Source organism: Triturus cristatus, chromosome 4_2, assembly GCF_964204655.1.
Source record: "Triturus cristatus chromosome 4_2, aTriCri1.1, whole genome shotgun sequence".
In the NCBI taxonomy this organism is placed as follows: Eukaryota; Metazoa; Chordata; class Amphibia; order Caudata; family Salamandridae; genus Triturus; species Triturus cristatus.
The window spans coordinates 687,141,234-687,169,109 of NC_140586.1; the positions used below are offsets into that span (position 1 = coordinate 687,141,234).

General features: G+C 45.8%; 1 protein-coding gene across 1 annotated transcript in view; it reads right to left on the minus strand.

Moving 5' to 3' along the window:
* The window catches only part of C8A (complement C8 alpha chain), a 447,843-nt gene that overhangs the window by 220,371 nt on the left and 199,596 nt on the right, over window positions 1-27,876 (minus strand). Inside the window, exon 7 of the mRNA XM_085602506.1 lies at window positions 1,460-1,700. Coding sequence (XP_085458632.1) covers window positions 1,460-1,700 — 241 coding nt within the window. The remainder of the gene's footprint in view (window positions 1-1,459; window positions 1,701-27,876) is intronic.

Genomic DNA, 27,876 nt, shown 5'->3' on the forward strand with positions numbered 1-27,876 from the left:
ATTTGTGACTTTCACCTAGTCCTGGCATTTTGTTTACATAAGCAAAATCTTTCCCACTTTCCAATCATTCGTTTTCAAGTATTTCAAAAACGTTATGTTTTCCTCCCAGTTCTGCTTTTAAGTGTATTATTTTCCAATGTTTGAGACTGGTTCGAGCAGAAAATGTATTATGGGATTTGTCCATCTCATGTGTGCCATGTCCGCAAGATAAACCAGTCTCCAGCTCGTAAGCTGCATGGTATTTATGGTCATCTTTATCATTATTTCACGCAACGCAGAACACCTTGCTGCACTGCGCTGCTCAAAAGGCAGATATGGTGCATTCCTGCTCTCTGTCTGCACTGGCACACAAACTGCTGCCTAACGCCAATGCAGGCATGCAGGCACGCAAGAGTGCCTGCATTGCAGACAGAATTGTTTTTGTGAAGAAAGGTATGGCTTCCTGCACAAAAACAATCCTCTGAGGATGTTTCCTCTTTTTACGTGTGCTGCGCAGCACATGTGGAAAGAGGAAAAACGGGGAGAAATAAAGCATTTTAGATGCATCCCAGGGTTACCAGCAGGGAACTTGGAACAGAAACCGGCCCTGGCAAACTGCCCAGCTGGCCCCCCCTGGGGTGAGGGGGAGTGCAGCCGAGCTGTTTGCGAGGGCCGGTTTCGGCCGATTTTCTTACCGGGGCCGCTATTGCCGACCCCTGGTAACGAAAACGGCCCCCACCCTAGCGGCCTACCGGGGAAATGCCCAGTGCCCGCCTTGGCCAGTCCGGCCCTGGTTACCAGTCTTGGCAATATTTGGAATATGCCACAATCCTAGGGTGGATGCATGGGAACACCCACGCTCTATCCATGAAGCACATCCGTAGGGCAGAGTCGTGCGTTACTCCTAATTTAACACGCCGCGCAGGGCCACGAGAGGTGATCTTGCGTAGCTTGGCAAATATATAGATTTTGCATCGCCCTTAGGCTACCTTGTGTAAGCCAATGGTGACAAAAAACCTTGATAAATATGTCCCTTAGGATGCCACCAAATGCAATTTTCATACAGATGAGTGGAAAAATGTATTTTGAATAATCATTATAATTTTTGCCAAAAGTACATTTACTGTGCGAGGAAGAAGTTTATCAATTTTGTCCATTTCTACTTTTTTTTTTTTGAAAACATATTTTATTGATCAAGAACACATAACATGCAGGTCCCTGTAACCCTGTAACCCAGAGAGCACTGCCCAATCATTAGCACATCACAATGTCTTGACATTTTGTATATTGAGAATAATGCAGGGCATTTCAAACCAACTATAGCCCCACGAAATCTGAACGTCCATTTCTACTTTCACCTTAACTTTCTGTGCTATACTTCAGTTGAGAATGAGTTATGCATGATGTGTTGATTTTGAGTCATTTCAGTGAAGAGAGATAAAATTACTTGGATTAATAGAATAGCATAGCTTTCACTCACCTGAATTTCTCATGAATTCTTTTCTAACAACCAGGATAAGTTCAAAGATGCCGCCCATTGTCCCAGATGTTGCAAAATGTGTACCATAATCATTAATGAATTTAGCATACATTCCATAGTTGTATTGGTCTGGAAGCTCCATGATGGACTGCAAAAAGCCTTCATCGAGAACGATATTTGTTTTCCTCATGGTGAACTGAGCTGTCTGCACCTCAGTGCGCATCCTAATGAAACCAAAACGCTGTGGAAAAAAAGGAACAACAGGCTCTAATTAAAAGCATATCTCTACATTGGCACTTCAGTTAACAGAATGCATGTGCACACTTTGGATTGCATGTGTTTATAACACGCTGACATCCATTTATTTTTCTCTAAACAATATCCTCTTTTATCTTTCCATAATCAATTAGGTTTGAAATGTAGATGCAATTTTCAATTACATTTTTTGGCGCGAGTCCCCACCTGAGAAAAATAATGAATGCCACGTGCATTTCATTCAAGTGAACCAACAAACCACGAAGTCACTACGTTGGTGTCTATCATAGACAACTGAAATTGTTGACACAAGATCTAACCTTTCCACTATCTGCCATAAAACTGGCAACTCACAAAACCGAAACCGTACTTTTGAGCTTTGGCATAGCCCAGAGAGACCAAACCACATCACGTGCTCCAGTATTGCCAGTATCTTGGTTCTAAGCATAAAAGTTATTTCATGCCATCGAAAATAGGTATATATATATATATTCACTTAAAAAATCATAGGTTTCATACAGGTTATAGTTAGGTGGACATTTCACTCGTAAAAAACCAATGAAATTCCCCCGTTACAGTTAGTTCAGATAACTATAACTTGCACGCCCGCAATCCACTGCTCATGACGTCACACATTACATCACTCATGACATCACTGATGACATCATCCTTGTGATAGAGTGGCGGTCGCACGAGTTATAGTTATCTGAACTAACTATAACGGGGGAATTTCATTGTTTTTTTACGAGTGAAATGTCCACCTAACTATAACCTGTGTGAAACCTATGGTTTTTTAGGTGAATTTGCAAGGTTTTTTAAATACTAATTCCTAACTATAACGTGTGTGAAACCTATGGTTTTTTAAGTGAATTTGTACGGTTTTTTAAATGCTAAGTTATGTATTTATTAATATTTTTTTTTTCAAGGTTTTTCACCGTGCGGGCCAGTAGATAGTTATAGTTAGGACAGAGTTTCCATAGGAAATCTGAAAATTCTATTTTGAATAACTTTGGCGCCGGTTGACGAATCCTCGCGAAATTTTCAAAACTAATGGGGCGCTCCGCTCAGCTCCTACCCTGAAAGTCTCAGGGTGATTCGTCAAGCGGGGGCCGAGGAAGAAGGGGGGTCCCAAAACGCATTTTCCCCATGCATTTTCCCATAGGACCTTTAGTCTAAGGTACAGCCCGAACGGCTGAACAGAATTACTTGAAATATGGCAAAGTGGTAGTCCTCAGGTCAGGCATGTGCCTTTTGCATATATGGTGTCAATCTGTCAGTTAAAAGTACATAAATATCTATATGCGCGCACCGTGCGCACACGGTGCCGTGCGCGAGCGTAATTCTGATTGGTGGTTAGATGTCAGTCAACATTCGAACCGGTCGAAATCAGGAAGTGTCGGACGCCATTTTCTGTGTCGCAGTGAAAAAGAAATTGTGGAGAACGTGAAAAGGGGGCAGGGTAGAGAGTTCCTGACCCCCTAGCCTTTGTCAGGGGGTCCCTGAAGGACCCCGAAGGGTGAAAAAACCATTTTTTTAAAATCGCGGCATGTGTGAACGCCGCAATTTTTTTTAAAAATCACGGTGTGCGCGCACGGTGTGCGCACCGTGCACGCACGGTGGCAAAAAGTTAACAATTTTAATTAACAATTAAAAAATTGATTACAAAAATTACAACACAGTATATTAGGAATATAGCTCTTCTTGGAGAAGTGAAGTGAGTTCTGAAAACTGTTCGAGCAGCAAAAAAAAAAAAAATGCAGCAAAAAAAAAAAAAAAAAGAAAAACTGTTCACCAGGAACAAAAAAAAAAGGAAAAAAATTAGGGGGTGGAGTATGTGTGCTGCTGTATCTTGTTCTCTATTAGGCTAATGCTGCTCTCACCATAACAGAGAACAGCATTGCACATATTGCACCGTATATGCACCTTCTTGAACAGAGGGTGCATATCCAGAGGGATCGAACCAGGTGAAGCTGCGGCTGCAGATGATGTGCTCGGCTGAGCTGCGGCTGCAGATGATCTGCTCAGCTGAGCTGCTGGAGGGTTGTCTCTTGCAGCTCGAGTAGACTCCCGAGCATAACCCACAGGATGTATTGCTGTAAAGTGCCTTATCATAGAGTAAATACTAAAGGAGTATTTTTTTTTAGGGTCTCCTCTAGATAAGACCACTCCACAAACAGTGCAGGTGAGTCCTTTTGTTTTCTCTGCCTTCCTGGCACAAAGGTCTCCTCCTCACTCCCTGAAGAAGTCTCCTGTTCTGCCATTTTCAGGTGCAGGAAAACAGCTCCTTCTCCCAAGGAAATAAGAAGTATTAATGAGGGGAGTGGGTGTGGTGTTGGAAGATTCTGGAACTGAAACTACTATGAACCTATGAAAAGTGTTGTTTCGTAATCACCGTGCATGCATGGTGCGTGCACGGTGCGCGCACGGAGCACTCGCGCATGCGCGCATGGAGCAAGCGCACATGTGCGTACGGAGCACACGCGCACGGAGCGTGCACGACGCACGCAGGCACGCACGGAGCAGGCACGCATGCGCACACGGAGCACGTACGCATGCGCGCACGGTGCGCGCACCATGAAAAACATTTTTTTTTTTAAAAACTATTTATAAGTTTATGGAAGATATAGGTTTCTCACTTAGGAATTAGCATTTTAAAAACCTTGCAAATTCACTGAAAAAACCATAGGTTTCACACACGTTATAGTTAGGAATTAGCATTTAAAAAACCTTGCAAATTCACTGAAAAAACCATAGGTTTCACACATGTTATAGTTAGCTGGACATTTCACTCCTAAAAAACCATTGAAATTCCCCTGTTATAGTTAGTTCAGCTAACTATAACTCGCGCGACCGCAATCCACTGCTGATGACATCACATAGTTAGAAATTAGCATTTAAAAAACCTTTGAAATTCACAGAAAAAAACATAGGTTTCAGGCAGTGTATTGTTAGCAATTAGCATTTAAAAAACCTTAGAAATTCACTGAAAAAACCATAGGTTTCAGGGGCATTCTAGTTAGCTGGACTTTTCACTCGTACAAAACCATTGAAATTCCCCCGTTATAGTTATAGTCATTGGAGATGTCATCAGTGATGTCATGAGTGATGTCACTGACCATGTCATGAGTGATGTAATATGTGACGTCATCAGCAGTGGATTGCGGTCACGCGAGTTATAGTTAGCTGAACTAACTATAACGGGGGAATTTCAATGGTTGAATTCCACTCCTATAATGCATTGGTATGAATTTATGTTTAATTATGAAACTATTGAAAGTACTACAACAAGAAAGCATACTAAAGTCCTGGGGTTTTTTTACAGAAAAATTGTAATGAAACAAAAAATAGGGGGTGAAAGCATCTACATCCTTTTAGTTACTTGTAGGGTGATTACGGAACAAATTTATGTAACACACAACTGGCTGTGTTTCCATAATAAGAAGTCGAAAAACATTTGCCAAGTTTTCAAATGTGAAAGGTGAGTCCAGGTTTGAGGTGACAGGTAATGGTAAGTTTGAGGGAAAGTAATTTTAATTTATTTATGAGGTGTAGCTTTATATCGCTCCTACCAGACCCGGAAAGACTAGCAACGCATCGTACATAGGTACAAAGAAGGTCAGTTACAAGTAAAGGTCAGTTACAAGCAGATAAAAAATAAAAAAATAAAACAAGTAGAAAATATCAACAACGAGTAGGAAACACATTTTTAGGGGAGAAGGGGAAAAAAACGTGTCAGCAAACACAACTGCAAGGTAAGGTGAAGGATTAAGTGGTCTTTTTCTCAAATGTGGGCATTTTGAGAATGAGGTTTTCTGAGATTTAGGGCGCTGTTATTTATTCGAGAAAGTGAGCCTATAGCCGTGTACTGGGTGCTCTGTGGAGTATTTGATGCAATCTTAAATATGCTGTTTTAAGACACTAAAATGTAAGCAGTACATCTTTTCCCAAAACATTGGGGACATAAAGGACCACCTTAAGAGTGGTCAAATCAAGTCAGGGAAAACATGCCAGCAGTGTGTTGCCATAATTAAACCTAGATAGCAGCATGGATTGTGCCACCAATCTGAACTCCTCCTCCTGGACGAATGGTGCAGTCCATCTGAGGATTCTGATTTGATGCTGGGCACCCTGGGCTAGGGAATTTCTGTGAGCATGGAGATTCAGATCATGCCCAGCTTAAAACTGAGACAGATTCAGATCATGCCAAGCATAAAACTGAGAGAGATTCAGATCATGCCCAGCATAAAACCGAGAGATATGGCTCAGTCTTTTGATGTTAGAAGTGCAATCTAATATGTCAAGTGTGATGACCTATGGGTGTATTGGAATGAAGCATTTTAGCGAGAAGCAACTCCTAGTTTTTAGGGTTAAAGTTTAAATGATGGACAGACACCGAAGAATGGGTGATCATTTAGATCAGATCCAGGGAGGCAATGGGCCTGCCTAACACCACAAGGCAGATCAGGTCACAATTATTACTAGTTGAAGGCGTCGGAATCTATGGTAGAGTAGATGTAGTACAATTAGCATTTTTCCTTATCCAAGATGATGGATAGCTTTTTGTTGTCCTGTCACTCGTCTTAGTTCATTTTCCTGCCCAATATGTTAGTTAAACCCTTTCCTGTATTTGTGATCCTGTGAGAGTTGGTGAAGCTTCCTGTGGGAGCAGCCACCTGGAATGCAGCATGAAAAGAAGTAGCTAATAATCAATGTTCCTGAATTCCTTCAAGCCAATTCCTCCTCCACTTCAGGCCTCATCTATGGAAGTGTTGTCATGCTCCACACTCAGGCTTCAAATATTTAGGGCCTGATTAAGATCTTGGCAGATCGGATACTCTATCGCAAACGAAACGGATAGCCTGTCAACCGTATTACAAGTTCCTTTATATACTATTGAACTTGCAATACGGCGAATGGGATATATATCCTGTTTGTTATGGAGTATCCCATCCGCCAAGATTGTTACAAGGCCCTTAGTCAGTAACTACTGCTTTTCCTTGGATTCTTTTCGATTCCTGGGCTCAGGAGCTACAGTTAAGATTGGGTTGTGTTAGAAAATACCACCAAATACAGGCTATTGTGTTTTGGTTCCTATGGACTACATGTCCTCAAATTATTGTAAATTATAATGTAAGATTCACAATACTTTACCCTGTATAACACCCAGGATTTAGGAACTAATTTCATACAAACTGAGTTTTTTGGAACTATGTCTGTTCTCAAATTAAGTCACTCTGGCTGTGAATTTCTCTGGGTGTGAAGAAACAGCTTAGCCTGAATTATTTACCGCTCAGGTCCTTTATCCTGCCTACACTCACAGAGAGATTATCATGTGATCACTCACAGATAGATTATCATGCTCAGTTCGCAAATGTATGTAACTTGCAAAAAACAATAGCTAAAGAACTGGGTCACTCTATTGAAGGTATTTAAAATTACAAACACACACACAACCACACCCACACACACACACACACACACACGCACGCACACATGCATGCACACACACACAGACACACACACACACACACACACACACACACACACACATCCCAGTGGCAACGTCGGTACTGTGTTGTTTGCTAATAACCTTGGCACCATTTGAGGAATCTACACAAAACTTTCGCAAAAAAAATCTCATCCATTTTTGCTCCTTCCTGGAATCTTCAGGGTGATTCGTCAAGCGGGTACCGAGAAAAAGGGGGTCCCAAAAAACATTTTCCCCATGCATATTCCAAAGGAATTTTATACACAGCTACAGATAATATGGCAGAATGGAATTACACCAACTTTGGCTGAAAGCTAGATGTTAATTCAGAAAGTGTCCTTTTTTGTGATTTGGTGTAAATCTATTCAGTAGTACCTGAAAAATTAGGGCTCAAAATGTGTGTTAATTTCATGCCTCGGTTCAAAAAATGATTAACCGTGGTGGACCACAAGCACTCTTGTTTGACTGTCCGCAACCTGAAGAAAAAGTTGTAGCCACATCTTAGGCCTCAGGGACTTGGAGGTAGGGGGACCAAAAATCCATGTGTGTTGGGTGGCCATCGGTCTGCCTGCCTTTGTCTCTGTTCGGCAGGTGGTTGGGTCACTGCGGGGGCTTGGTTGCAAGGCCTAGATTTTGCCTGGCCCTGTGCTCCACCTTCAGCACCCAACCCCGCAGAACACACGGTCTTGTGCAGCTGGGTACCCGCCAGAGGTTGTACAAGTCACTAGTGATGTAAATTATGAGGGTGAAAGAAGTGAATGACAAGGGTCCGGGTCAAAGTTACTTTAGGACACAAGTTATAGTAATTTGAGATACCTGTAATTGGTGAATTTCAGTGGTTTTGTAGTTTAAAATGTTATGTTTTATTTGACATTTTCACCTAAATATAAATGTCCCTTTCTCCTTTGTTTTTATAAGTGAACTTCTAAAGTTAAAAAAAATATATAAAGTAATGATAGTATTACAGTTGCTAACTATACATTTTTTGGAGTTAATTACTGTTTGTTTAAACTTAAAGTAAGATGTCTATTACAGTGCATGGAGTGGGGTTGGCCACATGGCCCTGTGCCCAATCCCCCGTTGATGCCAACCCCCCCGCCATGTACAACCTAGCAGAAGTAACTGTAACTTGAGCCCCTTGCCATGCACTGCTCATGACCTTACACATTACTTCACTCATGACATGTTCTGTGACATCATCAATAACATCACTGATAACATCTGAAATTACGACATTGATGACAACACTGTGCATTCAGGAGTTCAAATTTTAGTTACTTCATCTAACTATAACCGGTGGATTTTAGTGGTTTTAAGAGTTTACTATGTTACATTTTAACTGAGATTTTCACCCAACTATAACATCCCTTTAGTATCACTTTAGTATTTGGGTTTTTTCAGTAAATATTTGAGTTTTAAAAAAAAAGTGTAAATTAAGATGCCATTCCAATAACTAACTATAACTATAACTTCACTTTAACATTTGTTTTGTGCGTTGAATATATAAATATATTGTAAGAAATTGGATTATTAGTTGTGCAGGATGTGATGCTTGCGCAAGTAATAGGTCCATATTTTCCTTTACTGGGAACCAACTACCCCACTGTAACACTTGACTCTCTCAGGGTAACAAAGTAGAGCAGTCCAAGGCCTACTCAGGAGACATAGTGTGGGATAGTAATCGCCATTGGCTGGCACAAAAGAATAACACTCTGTGGGACATGAACCACTCTGCAGAATTAACCCCAAACATTTTGACTTCAACCCACCTGCTTTCTGATCCCATTTTTGTTGTCTTTAGGACTCTGCACACTTTAATACTCCTAACCAGCGCTAAAGTACTTGTGCTCTCGCCTCTAAACATGGCAAAATTGTCTTACACCCAATTGGTCTATTTAAGGTATTTGTAAATCCCTAGTAAAGTGCTACTACAGTAGATTAAATGCTTCCAGTCGGCCTGCAGCACTTATTGTGCCACCCACTTAAGAATGTCTCAGGCCTGCAATTGTATCCTGTGTGAGCAGTTTTAAACTGCCATATCAACCTGGGAAAATAAAACGTTTGCCAGGATAAAACTTTTGTTTTCAATACATATAAGTCACCCAAAGGTAGGCCATAAATAGCCTATACGGGAGAGTGTGTTGTATTTCAAAATGTGGGCTTATACGTTTAAGTTTTACATGTCCTGGTAGTGAAAAACATTCAAACTCGTTTTCCACTACTTTGAGGCCTACCTCTCCCATAGGATAACGTTGAGTTATCATACTACATTAAATAAGTGATAACTTTCAATTGGGAGCAGGTAGGAAAGTTGAGTTAGTTATCTAAGGAATTGCAACTTAAAACCCTCTTTGATGGTAAAGTCAGATTTTAAGTCAAAATTCTGAAAATATCACTTTTAAGAAAGTTTCCATTTGTTTTATTACAACCATTTGGTGCCTGCAGCCCGTATCCTGGGTCATGTGACTTGGTATAGCTGGCAGATGGTCTTTGTGTATTGCTCCCAGACAGTGAAACAAAGGGGGGTGAGGTGTTGGCAGGATGGGCCATCTCTGACTTGATGAGGGAGAGGAGCTGTCACCTACCACACTTGTGCATCACAAAGGCTCTGCCTGAGAACACTCACACAGGGTTTGACACTAGTCTTTTGTGAACCCAGACAAGCTGGAGTCCAGGCAGGGAGGCAGGGAATTCCAGACACCTCTGTGGTTGGAAACCTCCAGAACCTTCTCATACTTCAAAGTTGGCTACAGGTATAAATATTGGACCCTTAGACCCAACTCTTCAGTATAACTCTAGACATGTGGAAGTCTCAGAAGGGCTGCTGTTTTGCTCTGCAAGAAAGATTGCTACTCGCTGCTCTGCTGCCTGAGTGAGAAGGAATGGACTTGCATCTTGAACCCGTGACCATCAGAGTGACTCAGAGGGTTACTTATCTGATCTCCTGATCAGAGCATCGAGACAAAATGGCTCCAACAATCCTGAACCCAGCACCCATACTCTGTCTGCTATGAGTCTTGCCGCCCCAAGTGGTGCCAGCCCAGCCTTAGAAGTGTGCCTGCAGGTGCTCTGCAAGCCCAGCTGTGGTTCTGTGAGCAGAACCGACACAGCGGGATGCATCTCCTCAAAGCCAAATCGGAAGTGCTGCTGCTCGATGCATCCCAACCAGAGGGCCTTGCATTGCAACGTGCAGCTTCTTCGGAACTGCCACTGCATGACACATCCTCGACAACCCTCATCTACTACACCCTCAGTGGCAATGCAGGACTGCGCATCACAGCCCTGTAGCTCCCTCGAAACCGCTGCTGCGCGACACATACTCGACACAGGATCTTTCCATCCTATGCACACTAGGATTTAATGTACTTTTTCAGCTGGCTTAACTGGGTCCATGTTTCAGGCCTGAGCTCAATTACAGTCAGACTGACTTGTGACTCTGGGTCCAGCACAACCAAATGACCACAGTTGGCGCTTTGTGCTTCTAAGCCTTGTTACCACTTAAATCTTTAAAGTCGCATATCTCTGATTATACTAGTTGGATTTTTCTAAATTAGTGTTGGTTTTTCCTTGTGTAGTGTTTTCACTTTATTACTGGTTGCCTTCATATTTACACAAAAGTTAGGCCTGACTGCTTTTGCGCCAAGCTAACTGGGGGTGAAGCACAGGTTAATTTGGGGTTTGCTTGTGCTTCACTCTGGCAAGAACTGTGGTTGCTGAATGTGAAGGGTTTGACCCCGCACAACCAGCAAATCAATTTCCAACAACTTGACAGGATTGGCCCAGTCCTCCAGAGGTCTTTGGAGCCAAAAGGTTTCCAAGTTCCAGGTTATTCAGGATGTAAGGAGGAGTACATTTTGACACAGGCAAGGGTCCCAGGAGCTTGGGAACACCACTTGGGGTAAAGGCTCACTCCAGCAAAAGCCACCAGGCAAGGACCAGGGCAAGTGCAGTTGGAACTGGTCAGCTGGGTTTCTCAGGAAAGGGGTTTCAAGCAGCTCGTTGCAGCACTGTAGCTTACACGGGAGGTCAGAGGACCCTTGCAGTCCACATTTTTGTCCTGGGTCAGGTGGGGGGCTGGCCTAGGCTTTCAGGTCTCCTTAAAGGTTTCACAGGAGGTGCAGTCCTTTTTTCTGTCTTCCACGGGTGGAGTAGTGCTCTTAGAAGGGTGTCCACGGATGGCACATTTATTACTGGCACCAGCGTGTGGGTGGGAGTTAATCCTGGCCCCTCCCTAACCAATTTGGAAAAGGATCCCATGCGAATCCTACCCAATTTCGCAACACTTCCGGTGTACCTTACTATGTAGAATCCCACCATGCCCCCCCCCTAATTCAAACCAAAGTGGCAAAAACGTTCATCCCCTGTGTTTCGCTCCTGTGCCCACACCAGAGGTGAGGGTGGGGAAATACAAAACCCTCCTCTGTGGTCACTGAAAAACTATTTCTGGTGGGAAGTCCTCTCTAACTGGGATTGGTGCCTGGTTGACGAGAGACAAAGAAGGTAGTAGACTCAGGTGTAAGCTACATCTGCTTGTGAGAGGATAGGCATCTTTGAAGTTAATTATGTTCCTGGACACTACTCTGATGGTCATCCTGTCAAAGGAACAGAACATCTCCCCAAACCCAAGGCCTTTGACTCTGCTCTTGGAGCAAGTTCACACCTTATTAAAGAGTCACAGTTGAAATCTCATGCAATTGGTCTTCTAGTGGCTTTAGGCAAAAAAGGGTACCTTCTCTAAAATATTTACTACAACTTTGATTTATCAATGAATTGGGGTTGTGATCAATATTTTAAAAAGTACAAGAAACAATTAATTACAATTAACTTTCTACCTGTTTCCTAAGAAGAGATAACTTTATTTAATTTTATATTTTGCTTTTCTGTGGAACGGCTAGCACTGTTACAGTTAAAATAGCTCTTGGGATTTTGTCATATTTTACATTACACTTTTACATGTCTTACATTTAAATACCATGCACCCTGTTGTTGGAAGGGCGTTCTCCGGGGGGCTTCGGAATACGTTCCTGACCACCCTTTGACCCACCTCTCCCAGAGTTAGGCCGAGCAATGGCGGGGAGGCCCTTCCTGGAAGGGTCTCGTTCCTAGGATCATACACGCTGCGCTTACACAGAGGGACACCACACCGTAGTTCTTAGTAAGATAGTATACTTTATCGACAGTTTCAGGGGGATCTTTATGATCCGAGATGCAGCTGTTGAATCAGTGCCACAAGCGGCGGCGGTTTCGTGATGAGGGTATTGGGGTAGCGGGACAGTCTTTTAGATCAGTGTCTCTGCAGAGAATCCTTCGCACAGCTCTCAATCCTCGAGCCGGGGGATTTGGGTTCACTCGGCAATCTCCGCCGATTCTCCTGGAGGGGAGCGCCGCGAGTCTCTCAGCAGGCACAGGTGGTTTCAGATTCTCGGGAGCCGCGACAGCGTCAGCAGGGCTCAGATGGTTTCAGAGTTCGGGGAGCCGCGACAGCGTCAGCAGGGCTCAGATGGTTCCAGAGTTTGGGGAGCCGCGACAGCGTCAGCAGGGCTCAGATGGTTTCAGAGTTCGGGGAGCCGCGACAGCGTCAGCAGGGCTCAGATGGTTTCAGAGTTCGGGGAGCCGCGACAGCGTCAGCAGGGCTCAGAGGGTTTCAGAGTCAGGTAGCGTCCTTGGGTTTCAGAGGTCGGTCGAGCCGCGACCAGGTCAGCAGGGCTCTCGTAGGTCCAGGTCTTCTCTGTCTCCTGTCCCTTCAGCACCCCTTGTTATACTCCCCCTCCTCTTTGAAGTCCGGAGTCCTCGCAGAAAGGGGTCAGGTGCCTGGGGGCGGTGTGTCGGGATTTCCTGCCGCTCGGCCCTTTGATCTGTTCAGGTTGGTCTGGGAGGGACTCCAGATGCCCAGCATGCAAGGCGCCCGCTCACCGGGGGCCTGGTGGCCGATCGAAACCCTCCTTGGGGAGGAGATCAGAGGTGTGACAGGGACGGCGTCTCTTGGTCTGGCTTGGGGGTTTCCCTCTCCCTCAGCCGGGCATGCGTGGTAGTGTCTTGGGTGTTGCGGGGGCCGTGGCCGGCCATCGGGTTTGTTGGGCCATGGTGGCCGGAAGTCTGTGATACCGGGGATCAGGTGTGGTTGCAGGGTTGCTTACTGGTCGGGAGGGTCCACGCCACAAGGCCGGTCTCACACGTGCCCCCCCAGCTGAAAGGCGGGGAGAACTACCCATCCACTTGGGGGTTCTCCTCGCTGAAGCAGAAGAATCGGGACAGGCCGTCAGCGTTGGCGTGGTCAGTCCCGGGGCGATGCTCCACAGTGAAGTCCATCCCCTGGAGGGAGATTGACCATTGTAGCAGCTTGGGGTTTCCTCCTCTCATTTGCATCAGCCACCGTAAGGGTCGATGATCCGTTTGAACTCGGAAGTGGGTTCCGAACAAGTAGGGGCACAGCTTTTTGAGGGCCCAGACTACTGCGAAGGTCTCTCTTTCAATGGTGCTCCACCGTTGTTCTCGAGGTAGTAACCTTCCGCTGATGAAGGCTATGGGCTGATCTATGCCTTTGTCGTTGAACTGTGAGAGGACTGCCCCAATGCCGTGCTCTGAAGCGTCCGTCTGGACCACAAACTCCTGAGAGAAGTCGGGGGCTTTGAGTACCGGAGCAGTACAGATAGCGGCTTTCAAGGCGTCAAACGCTTTTGGCACGGGGGAGTCCACTGTACTTTCTTCGGGTGCTTCTTGGAGGTTAACTCTGTGAGGGGGCCTGCGATGCTGCCATAGTTTTTAATAAACCTCCGGTAGTAACTGGTGAGGCCCAGGAAGGCCCGGACTTCCGTTTGGGTCGTGCGGGGTTCCCAGGACAAGATGGTGTCGATCTTCGGCTGGAGGGGGCGACCTGCCCGCTCCCCACCTGGTGTCCCAGATAGATCACTGAGCCCTGTCCAATTTGGCACTTGCTGGCCTTGATGGTTAGGCCGGCTTGGCGCAGGACCATCAGTACTTGTCGGAGGTGCTGGAGGGGTTCGGTCCATTGGGAGCTGAATACTGCTATGTCGTCTAGGTACGCTGCGCTGAACCCCTCTAGCCCGGCCAGGACCCTGTTCACCAGTCGCTGGAAGGTGGCCGGGGCATTTTTCATCCCAAAAGGCATAACTCTGAAGCGGTAGTTCCCATCCGGGGTGGAGAAGGCGGACCGCTCCTTGGCTCCCTCAGTGAGCGCAATTTGCCAGTATCCGCAGGTCAGGTCGAAGGTGCTGAGGTAGCGAGCGGCCCCGAGGCGGTCGATGAGCTCGTCTGCGCGAGGATAGGGTGAGCGTCCGCTAGGGTGACCGCATTGAGTCCCCGGTAGTCTACACAGAATCTCAGCTCGGGGGCAACACCAGGGGCTGCTGCCTTCGGGACCAGTACTACCGGGCTGGCCCATGGGCTGTTGGAGGGTTCAATCACCCCTAGGGTTAGCATCTTAGCTACTTCGGTCTGGATGCAGGTCCAGACCCGGCCAGGGACTCGGTAGGCTTGGTGTCTCACCGGCGGGCTGTCTCCGGTGTTTACGTCGTGGACACACCAATCGGTGACCCTAGGGGTGAGGGAGAAGAGGTCTGTGAATTGTCCCAATAGCTGGCGGCAGTCGTCGGACTGTTGGGGGGTGAGGGTGGACGAAAGTCTCACCCCCTCTACGGAGCCATCTTTCTCTTTAGCACACAGGGGGTCCGGAAGGGGCTCTGTGTCTTCTTCAGTCCCATCGTCGGTGGCCAGGAGCAAACTCAACTCCGTCCTCACGAAGTGGGGTTTGAGGCGGTTCGAGTGGAGGACCCGGAGGGGGTTCCAAGGAGACTGAACATCAACTAGATACGTGACTTGACTCTTCCGCTCGACCACTTTGAAGGGTCCAGTCCATCTGTCTTGGAGGGCGCAGGGTTTCACCGGGGCCATTACCCAGACCTGTTGGCCCGGCTGAAACTCGACCAGCGTGGCATTCTGGTCATACCAGCGCTTCATCTCTTCTTGGCTAGCCTCGAGGTTTGCCTCGGCGAGCTCCCGGAACTTCCGGGTCTGGTTGCGGAGCGCCAGGATATAGCGGAATACATCGCGAGGGGTTCCTCGGGGAACCGTTTCCCAGCCCTCTTTGACCAGGCTCAGGGGTCCCCGGACGGGGTGTCCGTAGAGTAATTCGACTGGGCTGAACCCCAGAGACTTTTGGGGAACTTCCCGGTAGGCGAACAGGAGGCAAGGGAGGAGGACGCCCCATTTCCGGCGAAGGGGTTCTTCGAGGCCCATGATCATCCCTTTTAGGGTCCGGTTAAATCGCTCGACTAGGCCATTGCCTTGGGGGTGGTATGGGGTGGTGAATTTGTAGGACACCCCGCATTGTTGCCATAGGGACCTCATGTACTTGGAGATAGAGTTCGTGCCACGATCACTCACGACTTTGCGAGGGAACCCCACACGGGAGAAAATCCCCATCAAGGCCCGGCACACCACGGGCGCCGTCACGGTGCAGAGGGGAATGGCTTCTGGGTAGCGGGTGGCATGGTCCACCAGGACGAGGATGAACCGGTGGCCCTGGGCGGTCCTGGGATCCAGGGGTCCCACGATGTCAATCCCCACCTGCTCAAAAGGGGTACTAACAACGTGGAAGGGATGTAGCGGAGCCTTGCGCTTCCCACCACTTTTTCCGCTGGCCTGGCACGTGAGACATGACTTGCAGTGGGCCTCGACATTCGCTCGCATTTTGGGCCAATAGAAGTGGGTCTTGGGATAGGTTTTGTCTTGGCCTAAGTGTCTTGCCAGTGGTACATCATGGGCTAGGCCTAGGAGGAAACTTCGGAAGCGCAGGGGTACCACCAGTACCCGGGCTGATCCCAGCTCGGCCGACTTCTGTTCGCTGTATAGGAGGCCGTTTTCCCAATATACCCAGTGGGTTCCGGACTGGTCGCCTGCTGCCTGGGCTTCGGCCTGCTGTCGGGGTCCAATGAGGGAAGGGCAGGTGGCTTGTTCCCTGCAGAATTCTTATCGGGAGGGACCTCCCTCACGGTGCCAATGGGCCATCTCGGGTAGGTCTCCGAGCTCGGTCAGTTGCTCGGGGTCTGGATGCGCTGACCCGTCATTGGGAACAGGTTCTTCTTCCGTCAGAGGGTCATCGGGCTCGGGTAGCGCGTCCCGGTCCTCGTGGACGGCGACTGGGTTCAGGGGTGAGGCCTCAACTCCCTCGGGGGAAGGCGATCGGGCAGCCATGGAGCACATACCCATTCGGGTAGGCCCATCATCTCCAGATGGGCTCTTCGTTCCACTTGTCCCCACAGGGAGCTCTCGAGGTCATTGCCCAGGAGGCAGTCTACTGGTTGGGATGTTCGGACTGCCACTCTCAATTTACCGGTGACTCCCCCCGATTCGAAGGGTACCAGGGCCATCCGGCAGAGGCTCTCGGAGTTGTCCGAAGATATGACTGGACAGAAGGCGTCGGGCAGGATCTGGTCTTCGGATACCAGGTGGCAGTGGACCGCTGTGACACTCGCCCCGGTGTCGCAGCGGGCCTCGACTCGGTGGCCATTGACCGTCACTTGTTGTCGGTATTTTTCCGTGTTGGTGGGTAGGGGGGTTCCGGGGACCATCTCTCGGTCTCCCAGGGAGACCAGGGCCATGGCTGCTGGTTCCCAGTCTTCGGAGTCTTCCATCTCTTCTCCTAGGGCCATGGAGGCCATTTGTCGGGCTGCTGGGGCTGTCGCTGCGGGTCGTTGGTACATGGGACACTGGGGGTCACTGGCATAGTGTCCGGTCTGCTGGCAGCAGAAACAGGTGATCTTGACTCGGGGTCCCTGCCTCCCCGGGGGCCCTGTGCCGGCTGGAGGTGGGGCTGGAAAGTGCATGGGTTGGCTTCTGGGGGGACTATGCTGGGTGCCCACCTGGGATTCCCTCGGTCGGCCTTGGTTCCCTCCGCCCCTCTGGCGGGGGGGTCCCTGACTGTGGCAACCGTAGTCTCCCACGGGGCCCCAGGAGGCCTGGGTGTTCACCCATCAGTCAGCTTCGACCGCCAGTTTCCGAGGGTCAGTGAGCTTGCTGTCCAGGAGGTGCTGGCGTAACTCCACAAAGCAATTTGCGGACAAGTGTTCCCATGCTATTAGGTCAAACAGTTCCTCAAAGGTGGAGACCTTGCTGCCCTTGATCCACCCGTCCAAGGCCCTGCTGTAAAAGTTCACGTATTCCACCCACGTAGTACCGGGTATCTTTTTGCAGTCTCGAAACCGTTGCCGGTACATCTCGGGGGTGAGTCCATATCTGGCTAATAGAGCCTCTTTCATGTGGCTGTACGAATTTAGCACCGTGGAGGGCAGGTCCAGCAGGGTATCTCTCCCCTCGCTCAGGAACCGGCCCCACAAGCCAGCCCCCCAATCCTTCTGCGGAACTCGGTGGGAGGTCATAGCGACTTCGTAGGCCTTGAACCACTGCTGGATGTCATCGCTCTTGTAGTATTCCTTCACCACATCCTTGGGGATGTGGACCTTTGGTTTCACGGCGGAGGAGGTCGGTGGGCTTCCTGTGGTTCTGGACTCCTCACTTTTGGCCTTGAGTTCGATCTCTTTTAGGCTGCGTTCGTGTTCTAGTTGAAGTTTTCTTTCTTCGTGTTCTCGCTGGCGTTTCTTTTCCTCGAGTTCCCCTTGTAGGCGTAATTGTTCTACGGCTAACTTCTTTTCGGCCAATTTTAGCTCTCCCTCTATTTTTAGTTTGGCTAGTTCTAGTTCGTGGTTGAGGCCCCTCTCTCGGTCCGCTAACTTTTCCGGGGATAGGCCCCCCTCTGGGGCGTTGCTCTTTGCCGGGATGCTTCGTGGTTCGGTTGGCGGCTCTCTTTCGGTTTGGGGCAGGGATGCTCCTGCCTCGACCCAGGTTTTCAATGCTTCCTGGAAATCTTCTTTAGTGCTTAATCCAGTGGTAGCGATTCCAAGGTCTTTGCAGAACTCTTTTAGTTCTCGATGCGTATAATATTCCAACCGGTCCTCTCGGAACGTCGGGCTTGTGTTGGTTCCTGCGGTACTCATGGTGGCTTCTCCTTCCATCTCCTTCCGGTAGTGCGTCAGCCGTTTACTGTATGATCTCTAGGTGTCGGCTCGGATCCTGTCGCCTGCCACCAAATGTTGGAAGGGCGTTCTCCGGGGGGCTTCGGAATACGTTCCTGACCACCCTTTGACCCACCTCTCCCAGAGTTAGGCCAAGCAATGGTGGGAAGGCCCTTCCTGGAAGGGTCTCGTTCCTAGGATCATACACGCTGCGCTTACACAGAGGGACACCACACCGTAGTTCTTAGTAAGATAGTATACTTTATCGACAGTTTCAGGGGGATCTTTATGATCCAAGATGCAGCTGTTGAATCAGTGCCACAAGCGGCGGTGGTTTCGTGATGAGGGTATTGGGGTAGCGGGACAGTCTTTTAGATCAGTGTCTCTGCGGAGTATCCTTCGCACAGCTCTCAATCCTCGAGCCGGGGGATTTGGGTTCACTCAGCAATCTCCGCCGATTCTCCTGGAGGGGAGTGCCGCGAGTCTCTCAGCAGGCACAGGTGGTTTCAGATTCTCGGGAGCCGCGACAACGTCAGCAGGGCTCAGATGGTTTCAGAGTTCGGGGAGCCGCGACAGCGTCAGCAGGGCTCAGATGGTTCCAGAGTTCGGGGAGCCGTGACAGCGTCAGCAGGGCTCAGATGGTTTCAGAGTTCGGGGAGCCGCGACAGCGTCAGCAGGGCTCAGATGGTTTCAGAGTTCGGGGAGCCGCGACAGCGTCAGCAGGGCTCAGATGGTTTCAGAGTCAGGTAGCGTCCTTGGGTTTCAGAGGTCGGCCGAGCCGCGACCAGGTCAGCAGGGCTCTCGTAGGTCCAGGTCTTCTCTGCCTCCTGTCCCTTCAGCACCCCTTGTTATACTCCCCCTCCTCTTTGAAGTCCGGAGTACTCGCAGAGAGGGGTCTGGTGCCTGGGAGCGGTGTGTCGGGATTTCCTGCCGCTCAGCCCTTTGATCTGTTCAGGTTGGTCTGGGAGGAACTCCAGACGCCCAGCATGCGAGGCGCCCGCTCACCGGGGGCCTCGTGGCCGATCGAAACCTTCCTTGGGGAGGAGATCAGAGGTGTGACAGGGACGGCGTCTCCTGGTCTGGCTTGGGGGTTTCCCTCTCCCTCGGCCGAACATGCGTGGTAGTGTCTTGGGTGTTGCTGGGGCCCCGGCCGGCCATCGGGTTTGTTGGGCCATGGTGGCCGGAAGTCTGTGATACCGGGGATCAGGTGTGGTTGCAGGGTTGCTTACTGGTCGGGAGGGTCCACGCCACAAGGCCGGTCTCACACCTGTCTTATTAAGAATTAAGGACTGTTTACAGGTGACTTACTAATACTTGAAAGGAGAGTTTAGGCCTGTCAAAAGGGGTTATTTTGAAAGGTTGAAATTTAAGTTTTGAAACTGCACAGACAGGCTACAGTAGTAGGCCTACAGTCACGTTTTGCACTTCCACTCTAATGGTGACACAGTGTGTGCTGCAGTTCACTAGTGACATTTAATTTACAGGCCCTAGGTACAGTTTGTTCCATATACTAGGGACTTAAGGTAAGTTAAATATGCCAATTACGGGAATAGCCAATTTCAACAGTTTTAGGGAGTCAGAGCACCTGCACTGGGGCCTGGTTAGCAGAGTCACAGTGTACAGCTGCAAGCAACCAGCAGCATCAGTCCAATAAAATGGGGGAGATCATGCAAAAATGTATTTTCCTACACAAAATATGTTCACTTAGGAACGTAACTTGGTCTCACCAGGCAAAAAGTATAAATAAATAATTGTGATCTCTAGTGATAATAGCGTCAAATGTCTTGAATTAATTGGGGAAAAACACACCAGGAAAGCTGGACTGTCTCATTCATCTCTACGAATGTGTCTGCACTGCTACATCTGTTTTTACTTCCTCCATGATAATAGTATCAAAAATGTTATATTAACACTTTTCTAACCATCATATTAACCTAAAGCCCTTTCAGAGTGTGGGTACATTCTCTGTTTAATTATGCCATTTCTCATTGATTGCTGTCCTGCTTGTTTAGTGATATATCCCTTCTTTGGAGAAGACTGGTTTGTCCAATGTTTCAAGTAGTAGTCTGTTGCAAGGTATAATGTGAAGAATGGAGTTATAGGGACCTTTTTAGTGATCTGTAATTATGTGTTTTTATCTATCTATCTATCTATCTATCTATCTATCTATCTATCTATCTATCTATCTATCTATCTATCTATCTATCTATCTATCTAGCTATCTATCTATCTATACATATATAGCTAGATAGATAGATATATCTATATATACAAATATATATATATATGTATGCATGTATATGGAATTTCTATAGAGCAAACCTCGCTAAGAGGCAGGGGAGCTCTGTATTTGATTAAAGAGAAACATAATATCAACCAGTGACAGGAGAGGTAGCAGCATTGTGATGTAGTTGTTTCTAAAGAGGTGAACCTTCAACTCTTTACTAAATTACAGCAGCGTTGGGGTGGTCCGGATGGAACCAGGGATGATTTTTCAAGTTCAGGGTCCAGCAATTATAAAAGCCTGCTGCCCTGTTAATTTCGTGTATATGTGTGCATGTGCCAATTGACTTTACCTTTGATTTTGTAATGCATGGGTGAACAGTTGTCAAATGTGATAGCTGCAAAAGAATTCAGAAACTTTTCAGAACTCTTTCTTGATCTTGCTAAAAAAGTTATTTGCAAGAGGGCATAGACAAAGCACCATCTGTTTTTGGGTGAGTGCATGTCTTTTGACGTTCACAGTATAGTTTACATTAAGTGAAAGAACACTTTTATTGACCCCCGCTAAATAATGAGATGTGGTTTCACCCATAAAAATGTTGCCGAATTTACTGGGTGTTCGTAAAAAGAGATTGTCCTTTCTTAATGTCATTCAATTACCAGAAATCACCTTGTAAATGAGTCCAACATCTGTTTTCAATCAAAGGATGCTGCAGATGCAAATCGTTCTGCAACATTTTACATTTTAAAATGGGTCCAACCTGCAATCTGTTTCAATTTTCTATCGTGCCAATTCCAACATTACTCATACTTCATTAGGGCTAAATGAGGTGGAATTACCTAATGGAAACTTACTCCTTGAAAAGGAATTGCTTAATTATAAAGCACTTTAGGATACTTGAAACTGCTTTATTTGCTATATTTCTCCAGTGAGAAGGTCCTCGAATCAAGAGGTTCTGTGTAATGAATCAGGAGGCACCAACCAAAATATGTCTGACTGGATGCTGTATCATTTTAAAGCAGTTTATTTTGTAGATATTGTCACAGTATGGAACATGATCACAGCTGTCATATTACCATGGCATGTACGACAGCTTGAGTCAGTCCTGGCTTTTATTTTTTAGCTAAAATAATTTTGCCTGCTGTGACCTGTCGGCTGACTTTTATCATACAGGAGAAACTGTATCCAAGATTGTCTTAAGGGGGTAATCTGGTGAATGATGTCACAGTACATCTCAAAACTCTAGGTGATGTCATCAAACATAGCAACATTCTAGAATACATATTGCAGAGGATTGTTTGAAATAAAAAACTGGGAGAAGAGAATTGTTCTTTTACTAAACATTCGATAGCCTCTTTAGAAGTTGCATACATGGCCAGGGCAGTTGGCTGACCTCTGTACTCTAACATAAAAATCGTGCTCCTATAGATGCAACTCTGACTTACTGGCTAAGCTCAAAGTAGTTGTGTTTTTGGCACAATTACATTTTTTATTTATGATAAATATAGGTATGCATGGTAAGTGAAAGGACGTAAACTCGGGAATGTTTATGAGATTTGTCACACAGTGTAGTGCAGCAAGTCACCTTGCTGTGCTGCTCTGTATGACAGGGAAAGAGCAGGAATGTGCAGTATTTCTAAGAATACGGTGCATTCCTGAATTTTCCCCTGCACTGGTGCCGTTTTGTCTGCCTAGTGCCAAAGCAGGCACACTTACACCATAATGCAAGGCTGCCTGTGTGGCATGCAGGGTTGTTTTTGTGCAGGAAGGGCCATCTTCAAGCACACAAATAATCCTGAGAGGCATAGTCCTCTATCTATGCATTATGCATTTTGCAGCACACATAGAAAGAGGAAGTATCGAGGAGAAATTAATATATTTCTTGTTACGCTTCACCTGGGAAGGAGTATCTCTTTGGCACGTTCCCAGGTTTACCAGTTCTGGAAAATCTATGAATGCGTCAAAAACCGTGGGAGTTGTGTGGCAACACCAACTGAAAGCCAATATACCTCCATAGCGCGATTTGCGCTGCGTTGCTTCACTAGAGATTTACGGAGCCACTTAGGGCCACCCAAGGTGGCCATGCCTGTCTTCATAAATCTCATTTTTGAGCTGTGTCGCTCTTGCACGATGTTGTGTGGTGCAAGAACGACATAGCGGGGGTCATACATATGCCCCTCAGTCTAGGACTTCCAAGGGCTTTTTTTAGTCCAGAAGTGGTCATTCTCACATTTCATGAAAAAAGTCTTCTGTGGTCTCTGGTATTTCTGGAATGTCTGCCTGCCACCTTAGTATACACTTGTAAAACAGCATTTTAACATTTTTGAGAACATTTTTAATTAATGTGCGATACTACTAAGACTTAAAACACAAATTTAATGCATAAAATGTTCAAGGCAATCATACTTAAACATGCTAGGCCTAATAATCTGAGACACTGCCATATTAAAATTAACAGAAATCGTAAACTCAGCTTTTAAATTTTTTTTACAATGAATAGTTTCTTATTGATTTATTGACTACTAAGGAGATTCTAATGACTGAGATTGATGAAATTTAACTTGTGACCTAATAAAGATGAATTACTTAACATTTTGAATAATAAAACCCTTTAACTAATAACAAACTCTCATTATTGCCTGATCTAGATAGAGATTGCGACAATTTAGTAGTGGTCATTGTCAAATTTTATTTTAAAAAGTCTTCTGTGGTCTCTGGTATTTCTGCTACTTTTGCCTGCCATCATAGTATACACTAGTGAAGAAGCATTTAAAATGTTTTGAGAAAAATGTGAACTAATGTGCAATGCTACTAAGACTTGAAGCACAATTGTAATGCAAACATTGCACTAGGTAGTCATATTTTAACATGCTAGGCCTAATACGCTGAGACACTGACATATAAATATTACCAGAGCTAAGAAATCGTAAATTCTGCAATTAAAAGTTTTTTCCAACTAATAGTTTCTATTGATTTATTGACTACGAATGAGAGTCTGATGACTGATATTGATGACGTTTAACTTCTGACCTCATAAAGAAGACTTACTGAACATTTTTAATAACAAAACCCTTTAACTCATAACAAACTCTCATTATTGCCTGATATAGATTGTGATAATTTATGCAAAATACAGCTAGAATCTTCTCTAAAACAACAGCAAAGATCCATCAACTTGAGTCGAAAAAAGAGGTAGTGGGGATTAGCCGATGGCAGAAAACCACGACCCCATTTGAAACCATCCCAGCTCTGGCACTTTGAAGCCATGGCAAGGCCCTGTGAGTTACTGTTGGCTGCATTCTCTGGAGTAAGTGGCAAGGTCCTCTTAAGATTTGTGACATTCACGTGAAGTTGAGAAGTATTCCTTTCTAATGCAGGAAGCAACAGAGGAGCATACTCACATTAGAGAACATTCCTTTATGTTTCTTAACTGAGGGATGTAGGAGCAGACTTTCTACCTTTTCTAAGTAAAAAAATGCTGTGCAGTACTTCTACTCTTGTTCAACTTTTGTATGCCGGGATTTTTGCAGGGATCAAAATTGCGCTCCATCACCATTATTCGCAACCCAGATGCACAACTCGCCTTTAAAACTAACTCGTAGTAAAAATTAAAATCAACCAAACCCATAAAGCACAAGAAAAAGGAGTAATAAAACTACTAGATCCAATTTTAAAATGGTTATGCAGTAAAATCATTTACAGAAAATCGCACGCAATGAGATCAATAATAAAGTAGCCAAACAAAGAGTAAAACACATTTAGTATCAACATTATTTCCCCAATTGCAAAGCAATTAATTAGCAAAAATGATAGTGAACCTGTAACCAAATTATACACGTAAAAACATTCAAAAGAATTTTTGGTTTGCCATATTAAAGAGTTTTTTCCGTATATGCTCCCCATCCACTGCTACACCCCTACCCAGAGAGTAGCCCTCTCTTTACTATGTGGCATATCTCGCATGCTTTTTGAGACTGCCCCAATAGGATGGCTCAACACAACAAGCATGCCAATAGGTCTGGCTTTAAAGGAATGTTGTATGGTAAGTTGAAGCATTACAAGTAAATAGCATGGGAACACATATGTATTTGTGTGGAAGCAAAGAACTGTAGAATAATACTGGTGTATGTTAAAAGGATAGGTGACAATTGTACTGTCAAGCCAGAGCTAGAAACCTGATGGCCCTTCTCCCATGTGTGCTGCTACCAGAAAAAGACAAACACAATAACTTATCTACCTATCAAAGAGACGTTTACAGCATTACAATGTCATATAAGTGCTCATGAAAGCGCAGCCTCAGCCAGCTGGATAAACAAAATGATTGCAGCTACCGTGGAAAGCAAACAATTTTTTGTGGAAGCATACAACTTTTGCCCAATCAAAACATGTACTACTGGCTCCCAAAATGTGGGAGGAACCAAAGCCCCTGTCTATGGATCCTCACATAATTGTCTGGTGACAGCTGCGCTGTCAAGCCAGACCATAAAAACTGTTCTTGTAGCGGGTACTTAAATTCTTCCTTCCCTGTCTCTTACTGAAGTGTAGACTCTATGTTGCAACTTTAATCAGTTTAATCAGTTCATTCAATTCTTCTGCTTCTTAAAGTTAAACATTTAATTTCTCTATATTATTTTCAACATGGCTGAAACTTTTAGTTGGACCTTTGTTCTCAAATTCTGCAGTTCCTACATTCTGTTTCCCAACTCCCACTGGTGTTATGCTGTCATCCTGCCAATGACGGGCCTTATCAGATATAATGCGGTTCCAAGATTTTGCTGTTTAGAGTATAGGTAAGATAATTTACTAATATTTTGCTTGGGGTTTTCGTTTTGGGTTCCAGTTAAACAGATCCCTGTGGACCCTCTGAATTTCTACCTATAGAGTGACCTTTGCATTGCCATACAGGACCCCACATTTAAAATCTTGACTAAAAAACCTTTCACATCACTACCCTCAGTTCCTTCAGGTACATTCCAGATGCTTACATTGTTCCATCAGGGGTGATATTATAATCTCTCAGAGTTCTCAATCAAAGTCTTACTTTGCATTTCCAGCTTTTAAATCCCTTGAGTATTTTTTAGGATATCGAAATGTAGCTTTTCAATGTTTTCTTCTAGTTTTTCGATTCCCTCTGCTAGTTCATCCGATTCACTCTCTAAAATGTGACAAGAGCCTTGGATCTTGTTTCAATTGATGTCTGGTGTTTCAAATCACTTTATTTCCATTGGTAAAAAAATAAGGAGTGGATTCTAAGGAGACTTGGTTGGCCTGGTGTTTCTCCTGAGCTCCATCTCCAAGCATTATTTCCAAGATACTCAGTTCTACCTTATCAACAAGATACTCTTCGATTGCTACTTGCATGGTAGACTATCTCTTTGAGGTCTAAAGTAGACCAAACCTACTTGCAGTGGAACTGTTAGGAGCTACCCTGTCCCTGCATTCTTCTAGATTGGACTCTCTTCGATTCTCTTTTAATTGTAGTTGGGAGGATAATGTTGAACAATGTTTTCTGAGGCTCTCATAGTCCTAACACTGCTTGCATTTTTGCTCTGCTTTCCCTGCTCCTTGAGGCTCTTATCTTGTGATTTTGAGTCCCTTCTTTTGCTCTATTATTTTAAAACAGGGGTTCAAGGAAAAAGTAGTCTTAAGGGGGAGCCACTAAAAGATGGTTTTCGTCTTGATTCTATTTCTGTTTGAAGGTCTGGAGTATGCTTTGGGGGGTAATCAGGTGTTGGACTTGGCCGTTTTTCCCTGAAATTTTTCGCTTTTCTGGGAAATCGCATGATGTGTAAATGCAAAGATTGAATGCTGTGCGATAATGTACGCAGACTGAGTTTCCCCATTTTTTAAGTTCAAAAGATTTTTATTAGACAAATAAAGGTGTCGATACATAAGAAAAACTAAAACATAGCATCAGAATGAGAGGTGGAGTAAAACACGGCGATGGAAATAAACATTAAATTAGAAGATAACAAATAATTGAGGCTATATAACAAAAAGCAGTACTAAAAATAATATGCAATAAAATGGATTATAAAAAAAAAAAAAAATGCAAAGGAACAAAAAGGTCAATCAAGGAGGCTTAGAGACCTCTTGCTGAATGGGAGGCAAATGAGAGGAACGCTTAGCACAAACATCTAGGTACAGGGTCACAGGAAGCCATAAATCATGTCGCTTTGTAGCAAGACTAAGGGGGTAGACGAAAGCAGTGTCTAGTCTGTGATTGTGACATACGTTGTACCACCATGCTCTAAAAGAAATATTAGTGAAATTTTTCCAATTAACAGTAATTTGCTGGAATGCGACAGCTAACAACAAGTCAACAATTTGCGTATTAAAATCAATATCTGCCCAACAAGGAGAAAGACTCCCTAAAAAAATATTAACAAAAGAGAAGGGGGATGCAGTATGAAATATGGCATTAATTTGGGCCCAAACTTGTTTCCAGAAATTGTGCGTAACAGTACAAGAAAAAAGCATGTGAAAAAGAGTAGCCTTAGGTGTCGAACAAGACCAACAAAGATCAGGGACTGAAGAAAACCTCTTATTCAACATATGTGGTGAAAAGAGAAGTCTGTTATGAATTAAAAAAAGAGTTTGTGTGAGAGAAGCAGCCCTAGATGACTTGCGGATCTTGGTCCACAATTTATCCCAAAGAGAGGTGGGCCAAGAGATGGCAAAATCAGACTCCCATTGTTCCTCTACCTTGGATTTTGGCCTAGGAGTGAGAGTCTTGTGAAATGAGTGGTAAATTGAGGAGGCTGTGGGATGGTACGCAGCAAGGAATGGAGTTGCAAGGTAGGATTGGGAGGGTCAGGCTGGATGGGAAGACCCTAGGTTGGGGAACCAGTTGCAGGGTCAAGGCCCTGGACTGGGGAGAGAGTGGTGGTCTGAGGGTGCCTCGCATGGGAGTAGGATGAGGAACCCCAGAAGGAGAGGTAGGGGGAGGAGAGCCTCGCCCCTGATGGCTGGTCAGGTGGGAGGACCAGTGGCAGTTTGGAACTGCAAGGAGGAGGAGGAGAGTGGTCAACGGGTACTACGGGCCTGGGGTTACTGCCCCCCACTCTGTGAGACCGCAAGGGCCAGAGACATCTGGATGGCCCAGGGGCCAGTCCTGGCCACAACCAGCTAGGGAAACCCCGGGTGGTGGCTTAGTTGGTCGAGGAAGGTTTGAAAGAGGGAACCAATGGGTTCCAGAGTGGAGGAGAACCTGCGGGTGCTCCTGCAGTTGCGGGCCTGCGTCCACCTTTTCTCGCCCCAAGCAGGGAAGCCCATCAAGGCATTGATCGGTCTACCCTGGCTTTTGGCTGGAAGGGGGTTATGTTGGACTTGGCCCTTTTTCCCTGAAATATTTCGCTTTTCTGGGAAATCGCATGATGTGTAAATGCAAAGATTGAATGCTATGTGATAATGTACGCAG